Source organism: Actinia tenebrosa, unplaced genomic scaffold (assembly GCF_029948245.1).
Source record: "Actinia tenebrosa isolate PJP-AT-01 unplaced genomic scaffold, QUT_ActTen_1.0 PGA_scaffold17__23_contigs__length_9995812, whole genome shotgun sequence".
Classification (NCBI taxonomy): domain Eukaryota; kingdom Metazoa; phylum Cnidaria; class Anthozoa; order Actiniaria; family Actiniidae; genus Actinia; species Actinia tenebrosa.
This window is the reverse complement of record NW_028292577.1, coordinates 673576-699985: the sequence shown is the minus strand read 5'-3', so window position 1 is coordinate 699985 and position 26410 is coordinate 673576. Positions and strand designations below refer to the sequence as shown.

Here is a 26410-nt window from a genome sequence, read left to right as displayed (position 1 = left end):
GTTAAAAATCAACTTCCCGTTTCAAAACGAAAAACAGTTTTAGGATATTTTAAGGAAAATTTTTTAAAAAGAAATTTTCTTAGTTTTAGCATGATATAAGGATTTAATGTTTGAAATCATGATTGTTGGAAGCAGGAGTTCATTTTTTTAAATCTTTTTTTTTTTTTTTTGAGTTGTTGACCACATTTCAGTTAGCAGTCTTGGAAAACAGCTGCAACTGTAAATACGTCATTAGTTAAAAGCTTAGGTGAAAAGATGTCCACTTACGGTCTTGATTAGATATCTTTAAGAAATCTTAAAAAAAGAGTAAAAGAGAAAAAATAAAGGTTTTATTGGCATGATTTATTAGTATGAAATTATCGTGAAAAAATATCAGACTGGCTAGTCTTACCCACTACATAATAACTAACACTGATTTCGTTTATCATTGCACAATCATCCGAGGTAGGAGAGCAGATAGCTGCCGTCACCATGGCAACTAAATAGGAAGGAAAAATAACCGCAAAAAAAGATATATCTGAAGTAATGGACTATCAACTACTGGAAGGTAGAAGCACGGCATAGGGGAAAGGAAGTTATAGTTAAAGTTTTCTGGCTACTTTGGTGTTATTTCATATTATAGGTCAAATGTGTGTTTATCTTCGCTCATCTTAAAGCAAATATCAGATGTATAATTCAATAGTTGTCATGGTGATAAGAAAAAAGACCGTGTGAAAAACCCATTAAGAGTGAGTTTTGAGGATGTAGATAGTTTGGACAACACTTGTCCTTAATGTAGTTGTGTTATCCGACCCTTGAAATCTTAAGAGCGTATATGACATATGGTGCTTTGGTTATCAATAAAATGGACGCGCACGCGCGCGGGAGCTGCCTGACCCGCCAAAAAATGGCGCGAAAACAAATCCATAAACTTGGCTCTAAACTTATTTTCCAGCCATAAATTGTAATCATCCTTTCTTCTTATCAACCAGATCATTATTGATTGTTCGGGTTGAAAAACATTTTGTTGTTTTTTGGTCTGTTTTTTTTTAAGATCTCGATTCACATATTATTTTGACTCTTGTAGATTTGTTAGAGGAAACTCGAGACCCCAATAATGATTAAAGCACTAGATTTGCAGAGCTAGTCCGTCAATTACGCTTTGAAAAGAGTCAGACAACGAGGAGGCAGTGTTTCACTGAAACATCATTAAAAGCACGAAAAAAATATTACCCGATTGACGTGTCATGATTTATGTGTCTATTAAGCACATCTGCTACCTACGAGCAGAATAACTAGCGCCAACTGACAGACTCATGTATAAAGCACACTGAACTAGCCGGAATAATTATCAGCAAGGAGGCTCCATCCATTGAACAGATTTATCGCCATCACTGCATTGAGACGAAGATTCTAGACTCCATAAAAGGTTTTTTATTGTAATACATGTATGTGTAGTTCGCTTAAAAGAATTCTTATGCGTTTAGTCTTGATAATGCGGCAGTTAGCACAAAAGCGACTTTTTGTGCAGCCTTGATGACTCAAATTTGTCTATTTTAAACTTTTTCAGATTTACATCATCGGCATCGCCTTCATCTGACGAAAATTTAGGCTTACAAGATTGAAACAGAGTTGAGGGAAAATCACCGTAGAAAGGTAAGGTACTATTTTGTTTGAACTTCCATTACTTCCTTTATAATTTGAAAATGAATTTTTTCCAGGGCACGAATTAGCTATTTTCAAACTCGTTTGAAATGTTCCTTTTTACGCTCTTTCTACTTTTCCATGCCTTTCACAACATTTATTTTTTATCTTATATATATTTCATATATATTCTCATGCACTTTTATATCCTTTCATATGTTTAATGTAATATGGAACGTGGTATTTTGTTTATGGAACTCATCAAAATCGATCATTAGTTATGACGCCATTGGGAAAAAAAACATGTCGTTATTAATATTTTGCTCGATCATTGTTCTTGTCCTCTTAAAATTCCGGTTTGAATTTTTTTTCGATAAAATTAACAAATTAATCCCAGAAAAGAAATAAAGTTCAGTGATTAATAACATATATTAATCCACGTAAAATCGAATTTGCGAACGATTTGCGAAATGCCTTAATTCATTATATCATTAGTACATACATTACTTAACTGATGCCAAAAGACTTAGTAGCTAAATTTCAGCTTTCGTAAGTGATTCTTTTAATTTAAAGTTAATTTCGTAAAACCATTCAACACACAGATAAATTGTTTACATAATCACAAATACTAACAACGAGATAAAATTAGTATCAAACTGGGCTCATATCATTTGCCTTAGTCTTAATAATGGCATACAACCAGCATGTTTCTTGTCATTCACCTAGAAACAAACCTCAAAACCACGTCTAAAAACTGCGAAAACAACACTACTGTTGACGTAAACTTGTGGTCTTATTAGATATAGCTTAGAGTTTTACAAGCATTAAAAACAACATTTGTAATGGTAGCAATTGAGACTACAAATACGACTGAAGAACTTAACGTCGTAGGAAGCTCAACGTTTTGCCAGATTAGACCGCAGTCCGTGGCTTTTAATGAACAACATATATATTATTATATCTATATATTATTATTGATCTTATTTCAGCAGCCAATCAGAATGCAGGATATTATTTGCATATTTCGTTCGTGTTTGACTCTTACTTCCGTCATGTGCTCAGTGAAAGTGTTCTTCGAGGAATTGGCCACTTTAGAAAAGAGCAATTAAGAAACTGTGGCTAGTTTTGAATTTTCATCTGATTAGCAAGAAAGATTTTGTCATTTGAGACTCACTAATTTTGAAATGCTACCTGGGCAATGGCTTTCTTTCGTTTCCTAATTAACAGCATCACGTGATGGCAGCCATGTTGATTTGACGGATGTACCCATGCTATTCTACTTAATTCTTATCCATTCAACTTTTTAATTTATTCATACATCCATAATATTCTTTCATCTATTCCTTCATAGACACCTTTCAATATTATCTTGAAGCTAAAAGGAAAAAAAAATCACGCTTTTTCTAGATGGAATCGTGCCATTTTCTTTTCATTTTCCATGTTGACCTACATGCAATTAAAATAGTGTTAAGTTGAGAGCGGTATTTCTTTTTTTTCTTTCTTTATTTCTACATGATATATAAGGGCGGCTTATAGAAATTCCAAACTGACATGTCTTCATTCTTTTCTTCCTGGCTCCAAAAGGCTCAACGAATCGGCTCTATTTGTTTTGTCAAGTGACATTTTTTCTTGTTTTAGTCCAAATTTGAAGTTGTTTTCTTAGTTTGCTCAAAACCTTTAAAAACATCCAGCTTATCAACTGCATAACACGTACTAATCAGCTTATCCCAAAGACCCCACGTCCGCTTCATTTAGACATACGACCACTGGATAAGTAACTCTAAAACTGCATATCCATTATTCGAAATTCAGGGGGGCAGGGGTGGGGGAGTGATTTATTTGTTTTAATGATCGAAAAAAAGAAGTTGTCATCACTCATCACCACCGCAAGTACATCAGTGGCGCAGCTCAACGTGGGTCGAACTGAAAGCATTTGAAGGCGCCTCTGGCAGCCGCTATGCAGTCCATGTATGACCCCGGAATACAGCTCTAACCAGTTTGAATTTGAGTGGGAGATAGAGAAAAATCAGCGTTATATTTTTTTGCAATCACATTCCCGCCAGACTATCACCTATACTCAAATTAGTAGCCACCAATTGCCAAAACCTCCTTCCTCTATAAGCCAACATTCTTGACAGACCTTCTCTGAAACTCTTCAGATCCTTAAAAATTAATGTCCACCACGCCCCCCTCCCCTCCCCTGTGGAATACACAGCAAAGCCCAACTGTCTCTCCTTTCGACTTCATTCAATCCAAACTTGACTAAACCCAACTTAATGTACATTACAGTTCCTCATAATTGTATCCTCATGTAACCCTAATCTCTTTCAAGAGAATAAAATATCCGGAGGTAGAATATATAAAACCAAAAAATCACACGGAAAAGTCAACAAACTGCTTTCTTAAAACAGCAAAAGGGATTTCGGAAAGGTTGGATATAAGATTAAACTTAAACAGTGTCAAAAATCAAGCATGTTTTTGCAGCGAGAACTCCCAAGATAATATAACGTTGTACGTAATACGGTAATTTAGGATCAAAATGAGAGGCAAGATTATGGCGGGATATGATTGTATCAAAGCTCTCAGAAACTCTTCACTTGCCATTTCATCATCTCATGTTATGTATACTCCTTTAAGAAACCTCTTTACACTCGATGAATAGAAAGCAACACACTTACATCAGGCTGCCGCGAAAAAACATTCCTACTTTTCCGGCCTCGATCAGTTAATTTTGCTACAATTGTGAAGAAAAGATTGTTTCAGTACGGTAATTTTGCATAGGAAATAGGCTTCAAGGCTTATCTAACGTTTTGAATTTGATTTTCTCAGTTTTTCTTTTATAAACTTTATAGGGAACAAAGTGACATACATGCAAAAAAATTGTTTTTTAAATGACAGAAAAAATCGATAAAAAATTGAAAAAGTTAAAAAAATATAGAAGAAATCCCTTTTTTGGGAAACTCTCGCAAAATCGTAGCGGCTTGCAGATCAGTTAATTACTATCAGCGACAAAATTGGTTGACCGGCAGTTTGGGCAGTCAGTCTTGCATGTTGACAGCCATGGTCTGTCTAGCTCATTAGCAGTTGCATAATCTGATGTTATCTTAACAAGGCAGAAAGGAAAGAAAGAAAGAAAGAAGAAAGAAAGAAAGAAAGAAAGAAAGAAAGAAAGAAAGAAAGAAAGAAAGAAAGAAAGAGAGAAAGAAAGAAAAAGAAAGAGAGAGAGAGAGAGAGAGAGAGAGAGAGAGAGCCAAGCACAAAAAATTAAAGGTTCAGATAATCCTGGGAAAGTGAGGATTTGCGATGACTTTAACAGATAAAACACAAATTGCTATTTTTTAACTTAAACCAGAATATCTTCTCCGCTATGTAGCCTCAAAGTATACTGGTTAAGATTTGCAAACCGATTCAATACATATATTCTATTATATTCTTAACTCAATAATGATGGGCTGTGCTAATCACTTCCCCCTCGAGCATTACGACTGTACACCAGATGTTGTCATGGAGCAATCTCTTTGTTCCATCACACGAAGGCAAACTACTTTGTGTACTCTTTTTCCCTTAAAGTTATATCTTTCCATATACTCAAACATGAGTCTGTACTGATAATCTTGGTTTTATAAAATTATCTTGATTTTGCTCGGTTTTTCTGTTCGGTTTTTTGTTTTGTTTTGTTTGTTTTTTTGTTTTTTTTGTTTTTATATGAGTTTACATGTTTCGTCATTCTTCTGAGGAAGCAGTGCTTATACAAATAGCCTATGATAATGTAAGGTGAAATAGAAAGAAAGAAAGAGAGAAAAAAAGAAAGAGAAAGAAAGAAAGAAAGAAAGAAAGAAAGAAGAAGAAATAAAAGAAGAAAGAAGAATAAAAGAAAGAAATGAAAGGAATAAGAAATGAAGGAAAGAAGGAAGAATAACGAAGAAAAGAAAAGAAAGAACGAAAGAACGAAAGAACGAAGAACGAAAGAACGAACGAAAGAACGAAAGAAAGAAAGAAAGAAAGATAGAAAGAACGAAAGAACGAAAGAACGAAAGAACGAAAGAACGAAAGAACGAAAGAACGAAAGAACGAAAGAACGAAAGAACGAAAGAACGAAAGAACGAAAGAACGAAAGAACGAAAGAACGAATGAATCACTGAATCACTGAATCAAAGAACGAAAGAGTGAAAGTAATTGAGAACGAACGAACGAACAAGTATAAAATGAAAAAATAAATAAAAGAGAGAAGAGGAGAAAAAAATAACTAAAACTCTGGCCGCCAGAGGAAATTAAAAGGAAAGCGACAAAGATAGGGAGCCAAATATAGAAACATACACAGGAAGGGAGAAAGAAAAAACTCAAGCAAAGGAAACAAGTGATAAAACGTAGACACAGCAACAAAACCACAACAGAGATAATAAATGGCACATGTAATATATTCCCCAACTTGCACTTATATCAATACAGATTTTTCCTATCAGAAAATAGCCATCATGTCTAATATAAAAGCTAAGGTATTATGCTATTATTCTTTTCTACTTTCTAGCGTTCCGAGAAAATCCAAAAACATCTATATTGCTATATCTTTAGTGTTGATGAGGTAAACTTTAGTTACGAAGTGAAAAACCAGGCGGTATTTCGATTATTGCAAACGTATTTGACAATCAAATCATTTTACTTCCATTGACAGGCCAGCCATTTTGTATAAGACTCCAAACGTTATCTGTAATCCGATTGGGCGGTTTCAGCCAAATGCTTTCGACAAGTTTTGACAGGAAAAAAATCATTACGATTTTAGTTGGATTTTGGTTCGAAAGTTTGCTTTCGAACAGATGAGAATATACGGACTGTATTCTGGATTATTTAGGGTAAAACAATCAATATTTTACGATTAAATTCATAACAACTGCCTATAAAAGTAAGAGGTTAATTTTGACTACGTCAAGTTTTATTCACACAGGACAACGATTTGTTTTAGATTGGGTCTGTTTTGAATTCCACGCAGACAGTTTTTTCCTGACTTCATACCCGACCGATTGAAACAGTCTTCCGGTTGTCAGTCGAAGAAAGGAAAAGGCTAAACTAGGCTTAGAGCTAAGACTTCTAAATTCATCCAATAACAAACCTACTTGAGTCTCTTCATGACAGACAGCGTTTGTCATAGTCTAGATTTTCGTTCTGCCCCTGAATTCATAAACTCGGAGTATTTTGAAAAGTATGGCATCCGGAAAACGACCTCCCAACACAAACACAAACTGAATTCGACTCAAAGATGTGCTTTCTTTGTTTTTCTTTTTCAGGACAATAATTTGACTTTGGATAAAGCGTAAATGGGAGTCATCGTTATAAGTTGGTTCAATTAGTACAGTTCAGTCGTTTCTCGATTGAGCCGGATTATCTGTGTTGCCTGGAGTAAAACCAGCCAATATCGCGGAACTAAGTATTGGGGTTCGACAAATTGAAATACTAAAGAAATATCGAACAAAGCGTGTTGGGGTTTCGATATTGTTTGTTAATTCTGGTGTTTGTTTGTGAACTCACTGGTATTGGCAGCTCTGCTTAAGGTTGAGATAAACGTCAACTTCTCGTCGACTCCATCACTCAGGATTTGAATCAAGAAGGATTCATCTTCTAGGCGCGTTTGGAATTATCACCTCTACTGCACTAATCATAATCAGCTCCGCTAGAAGCAAACACATCAATTGACCTGTTTTGAACACGGTTCGACCGAGAACGGATCGATGTTAAACAGATCTTAAAATGAGACCGATTCTCGTTTATTGTGTGACCGCCTTCATTCTTGCACTGACTTTAAGCGCATCTATTGTTACTGGGAAAAGCAAAAAAGACGTTAAAATTGGATTATTAATACCATTTACATATGCTAGCCGTTTGTCGAACTATTTCCATCGTGGAAAGTACTATGCTTCCGCTATTAGTATTGCTGTGGATGAGATCAATCGACGACCAGACCTTCTTCCTGGCAGGAACATTTCGTTTATATGGAACAACACAGAATGTGACGAACTCAAAACGCTTCGCGCGCTGGTGTACCAACTCAACGCTGGTGTCTCTGGATTTATAGGCCCTGGGTGTACCTGTACGACTGCCGCTCGCAGCGCTGCTGCTTTCAACGTTTCCATGATATCATATGTAAGTATAACCTTATTTATTCATTCATTCAATTATTTTCCATCTAGTTAAGGGTATTTTTTGAGTGAGGGATCACCAGTATTTACATGGTATCTAAATTTCTATTACTTCACTTTATATAATAATATATATTAAAAAATAATAATAATAATAATGCAATACTTTTCTGTAAGCGCTATTCCAGGGGTCCAATAGGAAATGTCCAATGTACGAGGAAATATTTAAAAAACGCGGTATGCCAGAACATGAATGAAACCGAACGTGCTATAACTAACGGTATATCTCAGCAGCTGCTCAGCAAAAATGACTAAAGACGTGATTAATCCTAACGTTAGCATATATAAATATCGATCCACTGTATCGGCTATACTCCCGCTTATTCAGATTTAGATTTTTGGAATTATAAAGATATAAAAAAAGGAAATATCGAAAAAATGAGCTAAAAAAAGTTAAAAAAAGATGACGCGTAAACGTCAAAACAAACAAGACCACTTTGATACTTTAAAAAAGATTTACGAATATCACGGAAACCGAGATCTTAAAATTGTTCCAAAATAGGTAATTTTATTGAAAAGAATCATAAATGAATATCCCTTTGACGTGGATGATTCTGAGAATTTCAAAGTTTACAATTAAGGTGCTTTTGTGAGTTTTTGGCCATAGGATAATAAGCTTATTGTTTTCATCAAGAATTGGATTCAATTATTATCCAATGACCCCTTATTAAAATAGACATTTCGGCATCTGTGATATTGATACACTGTACAAATAATAATTGATAGATCTCTCAAGAATAATGAATCCTGATGAAAGAACAGAAAGCTGTTGAGCATCTTAATGATTAATGGGGCTCTTGTGAACTTAAACTTAGAGTACTTCTGAGGCACCTAATTTGATGAGACCGAAAAACAAGGCTAATATTACTCTTGTCAATCTAAAGAGTCGGTCAAGTTTTTGAAACAGGAGAATCACGTTATCGAGTTTTTCGGACTAAAGGGTTCGCTCAGTATCGTCCGACCGTAGCTTCGTCGGATTAAGGAGGTCACTTTATTGAGGTGAACGTCCCACCGTAGGGACAGGGAATACGTAAGGCTAATATCGCTATTGTCAAGTGTTACAGTTGGTCAAGAGGATTAAAGAGGAGAGGCACGTTAACGAGTTGCCGGATTACTGGAGATCGCTTTAGGGACACTAGGTAATACGCAAGGCTAATATCGCTATTGTTAAGTGTTGGAGTCGGTCAAGTGGATGAAAGAGGACCACATAATGGAGAAGGAGCTATATAAAGCTATAGACAAGAGTTAAATTCCGTCCAAGTTGTTGACATTTAAAAGTCACGTCTAGATTGACTTCGCCAGTATAGCAGGCGTTTCTGGTCCGTTCTGTTGGGGACTGGGGGAAATCTTCCAAGTACCAGATGCGAGAACCGATCACATAGTGTACATATGTCAAACTATTAGCCATTCCGAGGTTGAGAAAGAAACCTGGGTCGAGTTGGCATTGCACTGCATTGTGGGACTGTTTTAGGGGACGGAATAGACGCCATCTTGGAAATATGTCGCCTAATACGGTCCCACAAGTTTTACTTAATCTCGGAAAGGCTAATACATGTAGCGTTCATTATTTTGTCTTCTTTCCTGCCCCATATATTTTATCATATGCCTTTATTATTCTAACTAGATGTGCAGCAATCCCGAAGTATCAGACAAGAAGCTTTACCCTACATTCGCAAGAACATTTGCTATTGACACCAAACTCACTCCTAGCTTACTCTCTCTACTAAAATACTACCAATGGCGTAGAGTGGCAATAATTTACGAGAATGTTACCAAATGGATAGAAATGAAAAATACTATCACAAAACGACTGACAGAGAATGGAGTTCACATCGCGCTGGAGCTGATGATGAGTCCGTCAAGCGTCTATCGTCCGCAGAACCATTCCAAAGTGTACAAAGATATCCTGGGACAGATCAAGACTGAAGCACGAAGTATGTTCCTTCTATGATTTGTACTCTGAATCCTTTTAGGAGGCTTTCATTTATTAGCGCAGGGGGGGGGGGGGGGGAGGGGTTGGGAGGCAAAATCACTTGGAACGCTTTACAAACATGCATAAGCCAACCACCCCTCCATGGTAAAGGCAACGATTGCATAACCCCCCTTCCATCACCCTGCAATAGTTCTTAACCCCCTTCAAAATGTGTTAACCCCCTCTAACCACATTCTCAAAATGACGTAGCCCCCTACAATTTTGCCGACCCCCCTCCCCCCCCCCCCCCCCCCCCCCCCCGTCCCATGAGCTAATAAATGAAAGCCGACATGTGACTAGTTGAGAGTTACATACGGAACACGGAGTGTGAATAAAGATTTTGTACCTAATTTGTTCACCCAAAAGAAGGATTATTTTATTGTCCTGTTGTAATTGATTTTTATTGATTCTATTTTTAGTTGTTATATTCGTGACGGAATTCTTCCTCGCGAGAGAAGGAATGCTCCACGCTCTAGACCATGGGATGATTAACGGTGACTACGTTTTTATCATGTTTGAACTGGATCAAAATCAAGTCAGTTCATACGCCAAACAACCATTTAAATGGCTGTTCAGCAGCTATCCAAGCACTCTCAATCGTTATAACCATTTACAGCGAGCGTTTGCTGCTGTGTTTGTTCTTGCTGTTAAGAGTCCTTCTTCCAAAAACTATTCGTTGTTTCAAGAAGAGCTAAAACGAAGAGCTCCTGAGGCGCCTTTTTATAGTACAGTATACAAGGGCTTCTTGTGGGATAGCAACAAGCATAACGATTCTCTGAACTTTCCCTCTAAAAGTGGCGAGGTAATTACAATCAATGCCTTACTTCCTCCCTTCCTTCCTTCCTTCCTTCCTTCCTTCCTTCCTTCCTTTCTTTCTCCCTTCATTTCTTCCTTCTCCCTTCCTTTCTCCCTCCCTCCCTTCCTTCCTCCCTCCCTTTCTTCCTTCCTTTGTAGCTTTTTTGCCATTCCACTGTTTTCTAATCTTTAAAATTTCATTTACGTTTTTCAAAAAGACAAAATTTAAAGCTAAAGAGACTCAGGTAAGACTACATGCTTTTTTTAATGACACCAACTTAATTTATGATTCTATATATTATAATTTATGCAACTGGCTCTTTCAACATTGCTGGCAACAGAGTTTGTTTTAAGTGTACACGAACCCTTGGACAATACTTTCAGCATTGGTTCTACATGAAGTAAATCGTTGAATGGTATAATATTTCTAATTGATTTGAGTGAAAATGGAAATCAAACTTCGAATAATAAACTGAATATTTGAATCTCGACGGGAACGCTGGTTTGACTGTAACACTTGTAGCATCTCTTTCGAAAACAAAACTATGAATCAAGGACAAAACGAACCAAGTTTGACTAATTAAAACAAACTATTTGCAGCTATAGTGATTGTTTTTCTGTCCTGTGAGTTTAGAAGACCCTTAGAATTACACGATAAAAGCTTTTTTTTCTCTCTTGTAATTACAATGTGTGTGGGTGTGTGTGTTTGTAAATGTTGTCTATTTAAAAAACTATATATGTTATTTTGATAAATTTGTAATTTTGATAATATATTGATATTATTTTAAGATTATTCCTTGTAACTGGGGTGCCTGACTTTGATTAGTTCATAATATTTCAGGTACCCCAGGACGTACCCCAGTACCATCAAACTTTTCTTTTTCTAATATATTGCAAATAACTATTATTTCAACTTTGTTGCGAATAAACTATTGATCATTGGCTGAGAACAACATGACACCAATGGCATTCACATACGGATAAAATTGTGCGCATTGGTAGAGTTTAGAGTCTATTTGTTTTGTCACGAAAATAAACTTAGTTAAGGATGCTTGTAATGAAGCCAATCGTACGGAGGTTTATTGATTACCCTGTGTTTTACTTAGCTCAGTCATTCTTATTACTATTACTTTCTGTTATTAATGATGCCTATATATGGATTCCACGTGATGCTCATGATTTACTCATCCCCAGCCTCCCATCTATGGTGCGTACTTGTACGATGCTGTCTACCAGTTTGCCGTGGCACTCAACAAATCCTACGCCATAGAAGAAAATCCAACAGGGAAAACCATCATCGATCAACTAAGAGGAATACAATACGACAGTGAGTAACCATCCCACCCATTCTCGTACCCAGAGCTCATCGGTTTCGCTCCTACCCGTCGGGCTGAGGAGATCTGGGTACGAAAATGCCATTCCAACATGCATCACAGAGGTGAAAAACGTATGCACATGCGCCGAATTGTCCAAGAAAAGAAATATGGCCGCTATAGCAATTCGCATATAACAGAAAAATTGGTCAAGGCTAGGTTTTCAGAAAAAAAGATTTTAGTACGAACGCTTCGAAATTTTTATTTAATTTCGTTTACGATTTTTCGAAAGCGAAAGCAGGCGAGCCCGCGATTTTACCACAACCACTGACTGGTTTTTAACTGAAGCCCTGTTATCATAGATTCTTTGCCGTTTGAGTTGTATCCATATCCATGTGTCTTCTCACACGCCACCGTTAAATAAAGAAATCATACTCTTGGGAATGACACGTGGTCTAAAATGGGTAGACTTTAAACTAAAGCTAAGGCCAAAAACAAACGTTGAACTTCATATGAGCCGAACCTTATGACATAAAAGAAGACCGCCTTGTTATACATCGTTTTCAATTAGGTTCGGCTCATGTGAAGCTGGACCCGATCAAACCTAATTTGGTGTTGCTCCAAGGAGTCTAATAAAACTCTGGTGTAAGAAACAAATTTGAGTTGTTTGAAACTAATCCACATCTGTAAAAATAATGCTTTTATTCTCATATTTTTGTCTTAAGGTATTTTAGGGTATAAGATCCATTTCGACAACCGAGGAAACTCCGAATTCAACCTCACACTACTGGATCTATACTCCAAACGTAAGAATTATTACATATATGATATCCATCATCATCCAGCTGATCTAAGAGAAAATATTAGCCAATCAGAATAGAGTAATAATGTATGACAAGTAAGCGAAAACGACGTTACCCAGTCATTAGTTCACAATAAAAGATATAAAAGCACATGAAATGTATTTATAGAAGAAAAGTAGAGAAATTGACCTCTTGTTTGACCTGAATTCGCGCTATCCACCTTTATTTTGAGTGAGCAGCCTTGCTCAGCCTTGCAAGATGACTGGGCGACCTCGTTTTTGTGCGCTCGTCAGCCTTTATGACAACGGTGTATAGTATAATGTCCTTACTTTAAAAAAAAAAAAAACACGGCACGGTCACGGTACGGATTGACAAGCCAATCATAGCGTTGAAGTTTACTTTTCATCCAATTACCACAATGCAGCAGAGGCTCGAGATGGCCACGGTCAAGGCAAACCTAGACTGCAGTCCCAATTTTTCCTCCAGATTCAGTAAAGACAAGTGTTTCAGGATCGAAAAAAAGAGTCTGAAGGGAAAAGGGGGGCTGCTCTTAGTCTAGATTAGCCAGACCTAAAGAAATTGTCTTTTTGAATTCCTTTTTTAGCTAATGCCAAGTATGCAGAAATGGTCCCAGTTGGCGACTTTCAGATATTCTACGGCAACAGTTCAAGTGCTGGTGAACAGATATTCATTCCCAGGTCAAACGTTAGCATCATCTGGCCTGGTGACAAAGGACCACCTAAAGATTCACCGGCCTGTGGTTTCCATGGTGAGCTTTGTCCATCGCCTGTTGGTGACGGTAAGTCTCTAAAAACTGTTTCTATTAAACATTTATGTCAACACCAGTTTCGTATTAAGTTTAGACTCTTTTAATAAGAAGAATAGTTTATTTATTTATGTTTAATCTATTTGCCTTCAAAGATTGCGCGCAGAAGTGGTAACTAGTAGGGTGCGCGCTGAATCATGGGGTAGTTTTAGGACGCCATTTTTTTCAATATGGCGGAAAGCTAAGCAAACTCTTTTGAAAAACAGACCGAAAATCGAAGTAAATGTAACTAATCGCAATCCAAAAGCTAAAAATAAAGCCTGTAAAAAAAAAAAGGAAATACCGTCCCCTAAACGAGCTCCATGACTCAGCACGAGTGCTACTAGTTACCAGCTTTCCGCGCAACTCAACAAAGGCCAATATTAACACACCTTGTCAAGCTTTAGCTTGTGATCTGAAATGGAAAAGCATTACTTATGTAGCATACAAAACAAAAGTTAGTTTGAAAAAAAAATTTTAATTATCATTTTTTTGTTAGATGCCAAGATGAAGATAATCGCTGGTGTGTCGGGAGCTTTGGCGTTACTCTCATTGTTACTACTGCTAAATATTTACAGGTAATTAACAACCTCTAGCTGAAAAGTTACCAGGCCGAACTTTGTGACCAGGCCTGTAGAATAGTGGCAGCCGTCTTGAAAGAGTAACCAGGCCTGTACATTAACGGCTGCGATATTAAGTAACCTAGCCTTGTGTTACCGGAAACCATCATACCAAAGTAATAACCAGGCGAAGAACGAGGGCTCCGGCATAATCCATTTTTGGCGTATGCGCAATTTTCCGGAAGTGAAATATAATGAAAATCATGCTTTCAAACAGAGTTCTGTGTTTACTTTCGATCAAAATAAAAATTAGAAATCGGGAAGATATTTTTATTTTTTGCAAGTCTTTGAACGCAAACGCTCTCATACCGGAAGTCCAAGAAATCCTGGTCTCAAAAAATGGATTATGCCAGAGCCCTCGTTCTTCGCCGCAGAACGTACAAGATTGATAAATTTACCCAGCCATCGTGCACGTGCAACCGACTACAGACCTTTTTTACTGTTTTGCTTGTATCAAAATTCCAGATCTCTCATAATTTCTTTCCTTTCTGCAGACAGTATCGACTTGAGAAAGAGCTCAAAAGTTTGCTGTGGAAAATTGATTACAACGAGATTTGTTTCGAGAAGAAAAGAAACTCAGCTTGTTCACTGGCGAGTTGCTTTGGCGTTGGCATGGTAAGTAATACTGATAATGTAATGCAATGTAAAATGTAATGATGGTAATGATGATGATAATGAATGATGGTAATAATAATAATAATAATAATAATAATAATAATAATAATAATGACGAGACGATGACGATGACGATGACGATGACGATGACGATGACGATGACGATGACGATGATTCCCTGCAGTCTTTACTGACTTGGTTATTGTTTATTACAGAGAGAAAATCATGTATTGGAGCCATTACTTTGTGACGATGAGGCTGAGGAGCTTTACAAACATACGTTTATTGGTATCTTCAAGGTATCGATCAAAAAACATGCCATAAACTTGAAGTTGGAACTTTGTTTCTGGGTTGACCCTTCAACTCAGAATCCTAGATTCACCTTTGAAGCAAATGAAAAGTCTTGCGATTTTGTATTATGATTTCTTCCTTACCATTCCATTGGACTGACTATTCCTTTTTACTCCGACCTCCTTAAGGTGCTGGCACACAACATGACTGTTGCAGCGTGTATCTACCCCAAACTTGTTGCACGCAACGCTGCATGCAACAAATCTGAAGTTGAATCGCGCTCTACTCTTGCAACATTGCGCGAAACAAATTTCATCATGTGAACATGGCTGCAACATTACTTGCAACATTTTGAAATTTCCAGCCAATCAGCTTGCACCAAATTTATAACTGCTGACCAAATATCTTCACATAGCAGGCTGACACAAGCGATGTTGCGTGATTTTGTTGCAATGTGTGTCACCCCGAATCAAATTTGTTGCTTGCAATGTTGCGTGCAATGTTGCACCGTGTGTCAGCACCTTAAACGTCTTTACAATATATAGGTCCAAACGTTTTCTTACACGGTGTTCAAGTTTCCTTCTTATTCATTTTTTTCCGTGACCAGTCTTTCTTTAAACTTATATATCGGGGATGGCCTGGTAACAACCTCGACAGTCATTCGAGTCACGTGGTTTGTACTTGTTGATAATAAAATGGTGATGCTTGATTTTAGGGCAATCTGGTAGCTGTCAAACGATTGGCTAAGAAGAATGTGGATATGACAAGAACAGTACTTATGGAGCTCAAACAGGTATGATTCATTCTTTCTGTTTTCAAAAAAATTTCACGCTAAAAGTTTTCATTCTTTCCGTTATTTAGATGAGAGATCTTAGACACGATAATCTTGTCCAGTTCATCGGCGCATGCGTAGACTCGCCCAATATTTGCATAGTGACACAGTATTGTCAGAAAGGAAGCTTACAGGTAATAATCACACTTTGACTTCTGTTGAAGTTTACATGTAAATAAATATACGTCTGGCTAGTTTTTAAAAAAGTCCCACATGGATAAGAGAAACCTTGGATTGATGTAAGTGATATATCAAGTTTGCTGATCATAGCAAGGGGTTAATCATCTACGGTCTAGGGGCCGACTAACCTCTCCCTTAGGCTTCGGTCGAGCTCCCTGATCAGTCAGTAATTATTCGGATAGCGGTGTCGGGGCCGAAATCTCCGGCGTAGCCGTAAATGCTTCGCGCTGCCATACGACGGTTCAGCACTTGATGTCTGGAAGTATGGTCCATCTTTTTGATCAATCACTAAAAACTAATAATCATATTAAGTTTGCCAATAAACTTCTTGCATAAAACTTCAAAGCAACTCAATTTGGAGGACAAAACAAAAGAATTTCATTCTCCTGAGAATTGGAAACCTCTTGTTATGTCCTCCAAATTGAGCTGTATCCGACGTGCTGCAAGGGGTCTATAGCTTTACTGCATTAACCTAAATTAAAAGAGAATCAAAATGTTCCATCAATCAACTTTTTTCAAATTCCTTTTTCTTTTCCTCATCGTTCAGGATATTTTGCAAAACAAAGATGTCAAGCTGGATCACATGTTCATAGCTTCGTTAGTTTCAGACATTGTTCGGGTAAGAGATTGATGCAAATTAATATACACACATAGTTCATTTAGTGATGGTAGCCCCATTTACACGGAAGATTTTTGCGGCGACTTTTGAAGAAAAAAAAGTATCATAAGTTATGCTTTTAATTTTGTTCAGGTAATCATGGTGTCCGGAATTAACTTTACAAGTCAATCCTTACTATTTTGGACTATGACCGAAATCGCTACAAAATCCGCTCCTCAAGCCGCTTCAAAAATCGTCAGTGTAACGAGGCTTTGACAGAATTGATGTAGTATGCTTTCTGCGCTTCGAGAGCGTATCAAGCAACAATCATGCTCCTCTAGCTATCCGCGTGCATCCATAAATCCAATTATCATTCCTTATCTATAAACCAAATAAGACAGTACTAGAGCTAAAATTCCAGCTTTTGGCCTCCGCTTGTCATGGGCAAATTCAACTGACACTGTTTTAAAGTGACGGGCTAATATAAGAATGAAAGCTGCTTAAACAATCAAACCAGAGCCAAGCTAAGTCCCACGTTTCTTGGCGGAGACCAAAAGGAACGCTGGCTCTGAGAAGGAAAATAGAGAGGTTGTCATGCGCTGCTATGTCACAGGTGTCATTAATGTCTTTCTACAGGGAATGGTGTTCCTACAGAGTGTTGATGTCAAATCTCACGGGAACCTCAAGTCCTCCAACTGCTTGGTCGATAGTCGATGGGTCGTGAAGATTTCCGACTTTGGTCTTCCTACGTTTCGTGCCAAACAGACAAAGACATTCCCTTCAGAGTCCCTTTATTATACAGGTTTGTTAGGCTGCAATTGCTGATTTTCAATCATTCGCAAGAGAATGAAATAACAAAAGGCCTGACGGCCATGTTGGATGATTTAACAAAAGAGACTAATGACGAATCTTTTGTTAAATTCATCCCGCATGGCGGCTGTGAAAACCATCAATAGAGAGTGTTTCATCGCAGGCATGTTGTAGGCCAAGAACAAAGATTTTTTTGAGCTACCGTGAAACCTTCTGATCAAGTGCGCACGCGCGTGTTCAAGTCAAGATGGCGAGTTTGATCAAATTTGAGACTACCTAAGGTTGAATCTTTACGTAGTTAAAGAAATTCAATAGTCCCTTTCACAGTTCTCGGCGCCATCATGAAAGGTAGCCGTGCCTTTGCATCGAAGCGAGACGAACGGTGAGCTTGCAATGATAGAGACATGAATAATTGTCCAAGGTCTCTAACATTGCAAGCTCACCGTTCGTCTCACTTCGATGCAAATAATATGAATAATATATATGCAAATATGATACATATGAATAATTGTCCAAGTTGTTAAAAAAAGGTCTCTATCACTGCAAGCGCACCGTTCGTCTCACTTCAATACAAAGGCATGGCTACCTTTCAAGATGGCACAGGGAAATGGGTAAGGGACTATTGCAATAATAATCTTATTTTTCTTCCAGATCTTCTTTGGGTTGCTCCTGAAATCCTCAGACTGGCAAATCGGCCGGCCAGGGGAACTCAAAAGGGAGACGTTTACAGTTTTGCTATCATTCTATCAGAGTTCCACACAAGAGAAGAACCATTCAGTGCTAATTACATGGATCCAAAAGGTAAGCATAACACGAGCATTGGCAAAATTGGACTTGCGTGAAGAGAAATACTACAACTGTATTATAGCGTTGTTAATTACAGCTACCCTTGAACGCTTTTTGGTAGCTCTAGTCCAATGACACCGTCATTTAAACGGTCTATTACGGTAGTAATGCAATCGGTGATCTCTAAAAGGCTTCTTATTCAAGTTGTTGATCCCAAAGGGAAGATTTGTAAAGGCGGCCATATTGGTTTGTTTGGAACATTATTTATGTCTGTCCTACTAATACATTTTAAAAACTGGCTCATGTGGCCGCGTTTTGCACCTGAGAATCCACATGATCACGTGATGGCAGCCGTTATTTGTTTTGATAAAGGTTATCAAATATATATATAGCCGAAAACGTCATGCCTCTTAAAATTCACAAGTTAATAAACCGCAATGCTTACTGTTACGATGGTGGCAGCCATATTGAAGGGGGATTAGTTGTTCTGTCATCCAACATGGCTACCGGATGGTGGTGTAGAGCATAGCAACAATACAGGATGTGGAACAAGAAAGCACAGCAGAATGATGTCTGTCTACTTTTAGCAAGGTTTTTATCGCGTCTGGGATCTACCAGTCACCATTTAAAATTTACAATCCATTTCCGCTGACCCAAAATATCTACTGCATATTTCAAAATAACGACTGGTAGATTTGCAGACTCAATTAAAACCTCGCTCAAAGTAGACAGACATCATTCTGCTGTGCTTCCTCGCGTGGTATACTAAGCTACTTCCATAAATATTTTCCAGAAATCGTCCGACGGGTCCAAAACGCGGAGTTCCCTCCATTCCGCCCCACCGTGCCCGTGCTGATTGCTGGCGTGGAAGAACTACGCGAACTGATGAAACAATGTTGGCAAGAAGATCCCGACTTGAGACCTGATTTTAACGAAATTAGGAAAATCATGAACAAGATACTGATCAATAATGGAATGTAAGTATCTTATGAAACTTCCACTTCCGGTTGACATCCTTGTTTCTTCCCAGATCCCTCTCAAGTAGCAGGCCTACCAATGATTAGGGGTCGAGAGAAAATCGAGCTCAAAGTGGCTTTATTTCCTTTTTCTTTATAGGAAAACCAACATTTTTGATAACATTTGCTACATGATGGAGAAATACGCAGATAGTCTCGAGGAGCTAGTTATGGAGAAAACTGGTCAGTTGATCGAAGAAAAGAAAAAGACAGACGCTTTACTGGAACGCATGTTACCAAGGTAGGTACTCAGTGGATTCCTTTCGCTGTGGGAGTATTTTTTACCATATGAGGGTTTTGGACCATCACGTGATGGCAGCCATGACGGGAGGCAGGAATGAATAAACCTGGTCTAATCAGATTTACATAAGAAAGTTTCAGTTTCCGAGGGGGAAGGACTCTATTCTGGTACTTTTGTATTGGCCGCCATCACGTGATGGGTGCAAGCCTCTATACCACACGTCACTATAACTTGAGTTCTTTATAACGCAAGTCCTGAGGAGATCATCATGGATTCATTTATCGATTTATCATCCATCGATCTATTTATGATAGATCTCTGCTTGATTCTAGTGGTTTTCTAACTCAGACCACATGTCATTCTCTTGAGAATAAAATTCTTTGTTTAAGTTGTATCCAAATTCATGTGTCTTCTCATGCCACAACTGTTAAACAAAGAAATGATACTCTAGGAAATAACACGCGGCTTGAAATGGGAAACCATTACTTACCTGGCAAACCTAGCAGAAGATGACTGTTTTACATTTGTTTCAGGCCGGTAACAGAACAGCTAAAGCGAGGCAAAGCAGTGGAAGCAGAGAGCTTCCACGAAGTGACGATATATTTCAGTGATATTGTAGGTTTCACAGAGCTTTCGGCAGAAAGCTCACCGCTTCAGGTATGTTAGAAATGACTCTTGAATATTACGCTATTAGTCAGTCACGTGTTAACTGAGATTACGTGGGTTCCCACCAATCACAATGCTCCCTCCAACTTTGAGCTCATGGGAATGAGAATCTTTTTTTGCGTTAAATTCCACAATCATGATTGCCTAGAGTGTTCGGTAAACAAAGAAATAATACTCAAGGGAATGACATCATGAGTACTTACTCAGTTTTATTAACTAATTTTCAGGTTGTTAGTCTGCTTAACGACCTTTACACACTCTTCGATGACATCATCTGTGAATATGACGTCTACAAGGTAATTATCACGTGACGTTATTTTTATTACCATAAATAGAAAAATATTATTATTAATAAAATATATTCACTTATATAGTATTAAATATTTATTCTTAAATTTATCACATGTTCTTTTTAACTTTATTTGCATTTATTAGTGATTTCAATTCTTTTAAAGTTTATATTTTGTTTGGTTTTATGATGTTTAACATGTTATTTTTATGTTTTATATTTTGTTTTGCTCTTGTTTCTTTTGTACGCTGCTTTTGTGTGCTGGATTTTCTCTTGTCTGTGGGTTTCGAAGTGTTATTGATCAAACAAGCTGTGTCAAGAGTTTAACAATGAGAAAATAAGAGCAGAAAAAACCCACTTGTTGACACAGTCTCATTATAGACCTTTAGCACGACGTTCTTGCTAGGTACCGCAAACCGCAAACCGCAAACCTCAAACTGAACCGCTTCGTCGTCGGGTGTTTTTCGTCAAACTTTCGAAATTTAGCAAGGGTCATAACGAAGTTGTTGCTGGAAGAGCCGCCATATTGAATTTCACTGACGTCGGGTGTTTCTCCGTGTTTGCGGGCTGATCTGCAGCGGCTAGCTGTAACTGATGCTAAAGGTCTCTATTAACTACTTCTTCCCCGTCCTATTCTTTTCCTTTTAATAAAATTTAAAAAAATATAATTGTGATTTCATTTCAAGTACTCATTTGTTTCTATAGAAACGAGCGCGAAAAACGTACCGGAGCTTGTACTACACTAAAGGGGGTCCTCCGGTTTCCATAGTTTCCATCAAGGAGCCTTTTGTTGTATCCATAGTAACAACTGCTGTCTCCATGGAAACCGGCAGGGCGAAAAATCGGAACTCAGACTCTCTTTCCTTTACTCGTCGTACTAACAGATTAAAAGAGTTTCACTGAATGTTTCTATAGAAACAAGTGCTGTGCTCCCTTAAGAGATATAGGCTTCTTCTGCAAGCTTTTTTCCAATGCGGTGGTTTGGTTGTATTTATACTCTAGTGCGCTCCTTCTGCCCGGCAGGTGGAGACGATCGGTGACGCATACATGGTGGTCAGCGGTCTACCTATACGCAATGGCTCGAGGCATGCTGGGGAGATTGGACGAATGGCGCTACATCTGATCGAGGCTGTGAAGACTGAGTTCATCGTCAGATACAAACCCAATTATAAGCTGAAACTACGCGTGGGAATACACAGTGGTAAGTAGAGAAAATAATTATTATTATTAGGCTCATGCCAAACCTCGAACTTCACATGAGCCGAACCTAATGACATCAAAGAATACCGCCTTATTATCCATTGTTTCATTAGCGCAGCGCTGACTAAGATCAACTGCGATCGGCTGTGAAAATTATCTGCTGAAAGTAAACTTGTAAGTTTGTTTGTCCGAATTTCGCCTTTGTCTTCGTTTTTATGACGTCACGGTTGCGCGGCGCTATTAGGTTCGGCTATGTCAAGTTCGACGTTTAACCTGAGTCTGAGTTCTAAACTAAACTTTATCGGTTTCTATGCCGTTAATACGACTATCACAATCTAAAAAATACACTTTGTTTCACGGGTTAATGAAAAAAGCGTAACTCTGAAAAAAAGTTATATTAATGTTGTGTTCGTTTGTAGAAGACAACTGATTAAGGCACCTTCCACTAAGCTACAGTGATTTTACTTGAAAAAGAAAAGAATTATTTTACCACTATTGCGAATTTTCTCGTTTTCTGATTGGTCTAGAGCGGGGAGATATAGGAGGACATACCGATAAATTACGTCAGCAAATCACGCGCGTGCTTGAAACCCCGTTTTCTCGGCTACGCTTCCTGAGTCCACAACATTTTGACGGCTAGATGATAGAAGTAAATGAGACGACATGCTACGAAAAACTGGAGGAAATTGGTTAAGTGTCTATTTCTATGTATTACGTTGACTATTCTTACACGGGTGATGGAGAATCACTCGATATCGTCGTTGAATCACTTGTCATATTGCATCATTTCTTCCCCAGGTCCTGTGGTGGCTGGTGTAGTAGGTAACACTATGCCTCGTTACTGTTTATTCGGTGATACTGTTAACACGGCATCAAGGATGGAGTCCCATGGCGAAGGTATTCCAATAACATTATTTGCCTTGAATATCATGCACGGTTATAATCTGATGTGCAATGCATAGTGGAAGTTCTTTCCTTGAAGTGTCCTAAGATGCATCGCATGGGCCGTGACGCAAATGCTTCTAAAGGTTATTATCTGGATATTTAGTATTATTTAATGAGCTATGTGTATCCTTGCAGCACTAAGAGTACATATCAGCGAAGATACTAAGAAGATACTTGATCAGTTGGGTGGCTTCATAGTTGAACCCAGAGGAGAAATACACATTAAGGTATATACGTATATTTATCAAACTCATGAATATTTAATGAGTAGATAACAAAGCAAATCACTACTGTGACGGTGGTTTGGAAATGTGTTCTTAATTTGCATTAAATTTCGTAAACTTTTTCTTTGATTTTCTCCAAGAAATATTCATTAGTTTGAGAAGTAATTCCAAACACTTGAGAAATCCTCCGATTTCCAAACACTTCAAAGTCAGTTAAAAAAACTCGGCTGCATCTCGTTATTTCAACTCACTTTTCGGTGTTTGGAAATCAGAGGAAGAACTCTCTCGTGTGTTTGAAATATTACTTATCATCCCATGATGAATGTTTGATGATGATGATGATAACATTGATGATGATGATGATGATAACAATGATGATGATGGCGATGTTGATTATAATAATGATGTTGTTGATGATGATAACAATTATTATTATGATGACGATGATGACAATGATGATGATGATAGCGATGAGATAACAGTAATGTTGATAATGATGATAATTATGATGACGACGACGATGATGATGATGAAGCTAATGGTGATGATACAAATAATCTTGATTCTGTCAACAGGGTAAAGGCAATCAAGCCACGTACTGGCTCGTAGATGTTGCAGATGAGAAACCTTTCCCAAAGCGACGACCAAATTTAAACTCGAATCCCGTGGACTCACCGCTTCTCAGGTGATTTACTCTCTTAGCTATTTTCATACCAATATTGCACAACCATCTCCTTTCCTTCCTCAAAAATTTATAAAGTCTTTTGTTTTGTTCTTCAGTCTGCCCGGGTTCGCAAAGCCGTGTTTGAGTGGCTCAAATAATTCTCTGTCACTGAAACGCTCGCCATCTTACAGGAAGAACTTCAAGAACCAGTCAGGCTCGCCTATTGGCATGAGGCGATGGCATAGATTCGACAACGAAGATGATAAAGATCAAACTACAAGGTTATGGACTGAAAAAGATGACACCAAATACAGTGTAGTGTGAAAAAAAATATATATATATAAAAGGAAATTGTGGCAAAAAAAGGAAAAGAAGGTCTCGTGCTACTCACTTGATATTATTATTCCGACTACAAAATGAAGGAACTAAAATAGGAGCATCCTTTAATTAGTTTGATCAAATTACAAAAGAAAGCTACCAAATATATTAACATGAATAAGTAGAGACAATACAAGCTGAAGTCACGTGATGTTATTGACGTCACGTGATATCTTCGATTATTAGGCAAACATAATGTTGGAGCATATAAAAAATTAGCCGTCTTGGAAACCGAGACCACTTGATTTTTCGTCGTGACTTCTCCGCATCGTGAAGGTTTTATAAGGGATTTTAATTGGTGGGTAATGAGCCTATAGGTGCTATTTTGTATATTTTGGAAATAGTAAATTATTTGGAATCCATTGTAGCAAAGGAGAGAGGGAAGGGAGGGGAATTTTGCTTCATTATGAATCCAGAGGGCATTCAGATTCATCGATTACTTTTTTCTCTATAAATTGCTTTTGCTTTCACGACCCTTGCTAACATGGCGTGATCTTGCCGCTGTTGTAGTAAAACAGGACTCATGGTCAACACGACCAGTCTACACGAATCGTGTAAAAATCCCATAAGAAATGACATTGCAAATAACATAGAAGTTAAAGTTTTATGTAAATATATTGATGTACATAATCGGAAAAGTACCGATTTTATGTTGCAACAGATTTTAAATTATTATATATGATAATATTATTATAATTTTGATTATAGGACATGTTATCTCTGTGATTTAGATAGGTCATAATGTGTGATATAAGAATTTGTAGATCACGAAAAGACTGCGAATAATATTTTAAAATGTACAAAATGTGAAGTAACATATTAAGTACATACTGCGCATGCTCATGAATTATTGAGCATGCGCAGTACTTTTTTATTTGTAGGTCCGCGCTTCATTTTTTTCAACATATTTATATTACAGGCAACCCAGTATAATCTATGAAGAACAATATAAAACACGATATAACTATGAAAAATATTCAGATTTAGCAACTATAAATAAAAGGAATAATAAACAAGAAAGCAAGAAATATCTAACGTTTGTTAAGTGTGTTACCATCTAAATGTCATCTTTAGAAAGTGGAACACGACAATGGAAGATTTAGGAGTCAGCGGACTTTCTCAGGTTCGGGTCCCAGGTTCGCATTATAGGCGCGCTTATATTTCGGCGGGGAGGGGGGTTGTTACACCTTATCCCATATTTTATTTCTAAAGCTCTTCTCAGCCATCCATTATAGCCTACCTCTTTCTTAAACCTTTATGTTAAGAAGCCTCAAAAATGACCATGACTGCAGGCTCAACTGCCAGAAAAAAAATTGGGCTGCCTGTGGTCACTTTATTTGCGGTAATTGGGCTTCCTGTGTTCAGTTGTGTGTACATTTGGATCTGTCTGACTGAAGCGTCTTCAAAGTGGTTAAAATGATAGTAAGAGCAAGATTCTACATTCTTTTTGGCAAAATAAAACAGTTAAAGAGCCGAAGAAGGACCAGGGGTGATCAGAACTACATAAATATGGTGAGTAAGAATGATTTTCAACTTGACTAAAACGTAAGAATGAACCTGGAATATTGTAAAACGTGGCTTTAACTAAAAACTCAAGACTAAAATGGACAGAGGATTGAATTATCTAGGTGCCACAAAATATTATTATTATTGACAAGATCAAATCGATTAGCACCTGCTTTGAATTCAAGTAAAATTTGGCGTCAAAATGACACTTATTCTTTGAGTCTTGCCCAGGTGTTTTTTTGCATAAATTGAAAACGCGCGCGCTGTCAAGCAATCAACAACCCAACCCATTCAGAAAAATACGTATTTTATTTTATGTATTTTTTTTGTTTTTTGCACACTATATAATATATACATTTGTGTCGATATTCTACTTATTTTTGGGATAATACATTTGAAACACTTGTATATGAAACTTTTCTGATTATGCATATGCATATTAAAATGTTTACATTTACAAATAGTTCTGCACACCAAGTTGTTTACTTAAGCAAAGGAGTAGCATCCTCTAAATATTATTGGCTTTGCCTTTGTATGACTTTATTACTGGGAAATAGAAGTACAATATTGCACAGAACAATCTCTATGCTCAAGATCAATGCTTATCCAATGAAAATGCTTGAACATGGTACTGTCAATGTAACGGCTCACGTCAATCAAAATCATACAAAATTTGATATAAACTTTTGTTTGTGATAGGATTTATCACTAAGAGTGTTTATTACCCTGCAATTTTCAAACAATGGGAAAATTTAATTTCAGGAGTGGAATAGTTTTAGGATAACTGGTGCTTTTTATTTTAAAAAATAGATGCATTTTCCCAATTAATTTTTGTATATTTGGAATTCTGTATTATATTTTATGGAATTGAATTTCAAGTATTGATTTACTTATCTGGAGCACTTGCAGACCTGATATAAATATTAGACCTTGGGTACTTACCATTTACAGTGCAACTACTGTAACTGGGGCCACTTACACCAGTTAGACAAGATTAGACCAGAGAACCAATTAAAATGTAGAATGAAAACAATGCATTCCAACTTT

General features: G+C 37.4%; 1 protein-coding gene across 6 annotated transcripts in view; it reads left to right on the top strand.

The window, feature by feature from the left end:
- LOC116308892 (atrial natriuretic peptide receptor 1) overlaps nucleotides 1–24887 on the top strand; it is a 38965-nt gene extending 14078 nt beyond the window's left edge. For 4 of the 6 annotated variants that reach the window (XM_031719409.2, XM_031719406.2, XM_031719407.2 and 1 more), the window contains 25 exons: nucleotides 1550–1635; nucleotides 6906–7758; nucleotides 9439–9748; nucleotides 10206–10588; nucleotides 10800–10826; nucleotides 11776–11908; nucleotides 12620–12700; nucleotides 13302–13496; nucleotides 14002–14080; nucleotides 14617–14737; nucleotides 14953–15036; nucleotides 15744–15821; nucleotides 15890–15994; nucleotides 16588–16659; nucleotides 17275–17440; nucleotides 18100–18249; nucleotides 19028–19211; nucleotides 19351–19491; nucleotides 20025–20148; nucleotides 20385–20453; nucleotides 21449–21647; nucleotides 22445–22543; nucleotides 22727–22818; nucleotides 23391–23500; nucleotides 23596–24887. In XM_031719409.2, coding sequence (XP_031575269.1) covers nucleotides 7366–7758; nucleotides 9439–9748; nucleotides 10206–10588; nucleotides 10800–10826; nucleotides 11776–11908; nucleotides 12620–12700; nucleotides 13302–13496; nucleotides 14002–14080; nucleotides 14617–14737; nucleotides 14953–15036; nucleotides 15744–15821; nucleotides 15890–15994; nucleotides 16588–16659; nucleotides 17275–17440; nucleotides 18100–18249; nucleotides 19028–19211; nucleotides 19351–19491; nucleotides 20025–20148; nucleotides 20385–20453; nucleotides 21449–21647; nucleotides 22445–22543; nucleotides 22727–22818; nucleotides 23391–23500; nucleotides 23596–23803 — 3603 coding nt within the window. In that variant the 5' untranslated portion in view covers nucleotides 1550–1635; nucleotides 6906–7365 and the 3' untranslated portion in view covers nucleotides 23804–24887. Of the gene's footprint in view, nucleotides 1–1287; nucleotides 1409–1549; nucleotides 1636–6905; nucleotides 7759–9438; nucleotides 9749–10205; nucleotides 10589–10799; nucleotides 10827–11775; nucleotides 11909–12619; nucleotides 12701–13301; nucleotides 13497–14001; nucleotides 14081–14616; nucleotides 14738–14952; nucleotides 15037–15743; nucleotides 15822–15889; nucleotides 15995–16587; nucleotides 16660–17274; nucleotides 17441–18099; nucleotides 18250–19027; nucleotides 19212–19350; nucleotides 19492–20024; nucleotides 20149–20384; nucleotides 20454–21448; nucleotides 21648–22444; nucleotides 22544–22726; nucleotides 22819–23390; nucleotides 23501–23595 lie in introns of those variants that run through there. The other 2 variants (XM_031719408.2, XM_031719411.2) reach the window with 2 other exon arrangements.
- The last annotated feature ends 1523 nt before the right edge of the window (nucleotides 24888–26410 follow it).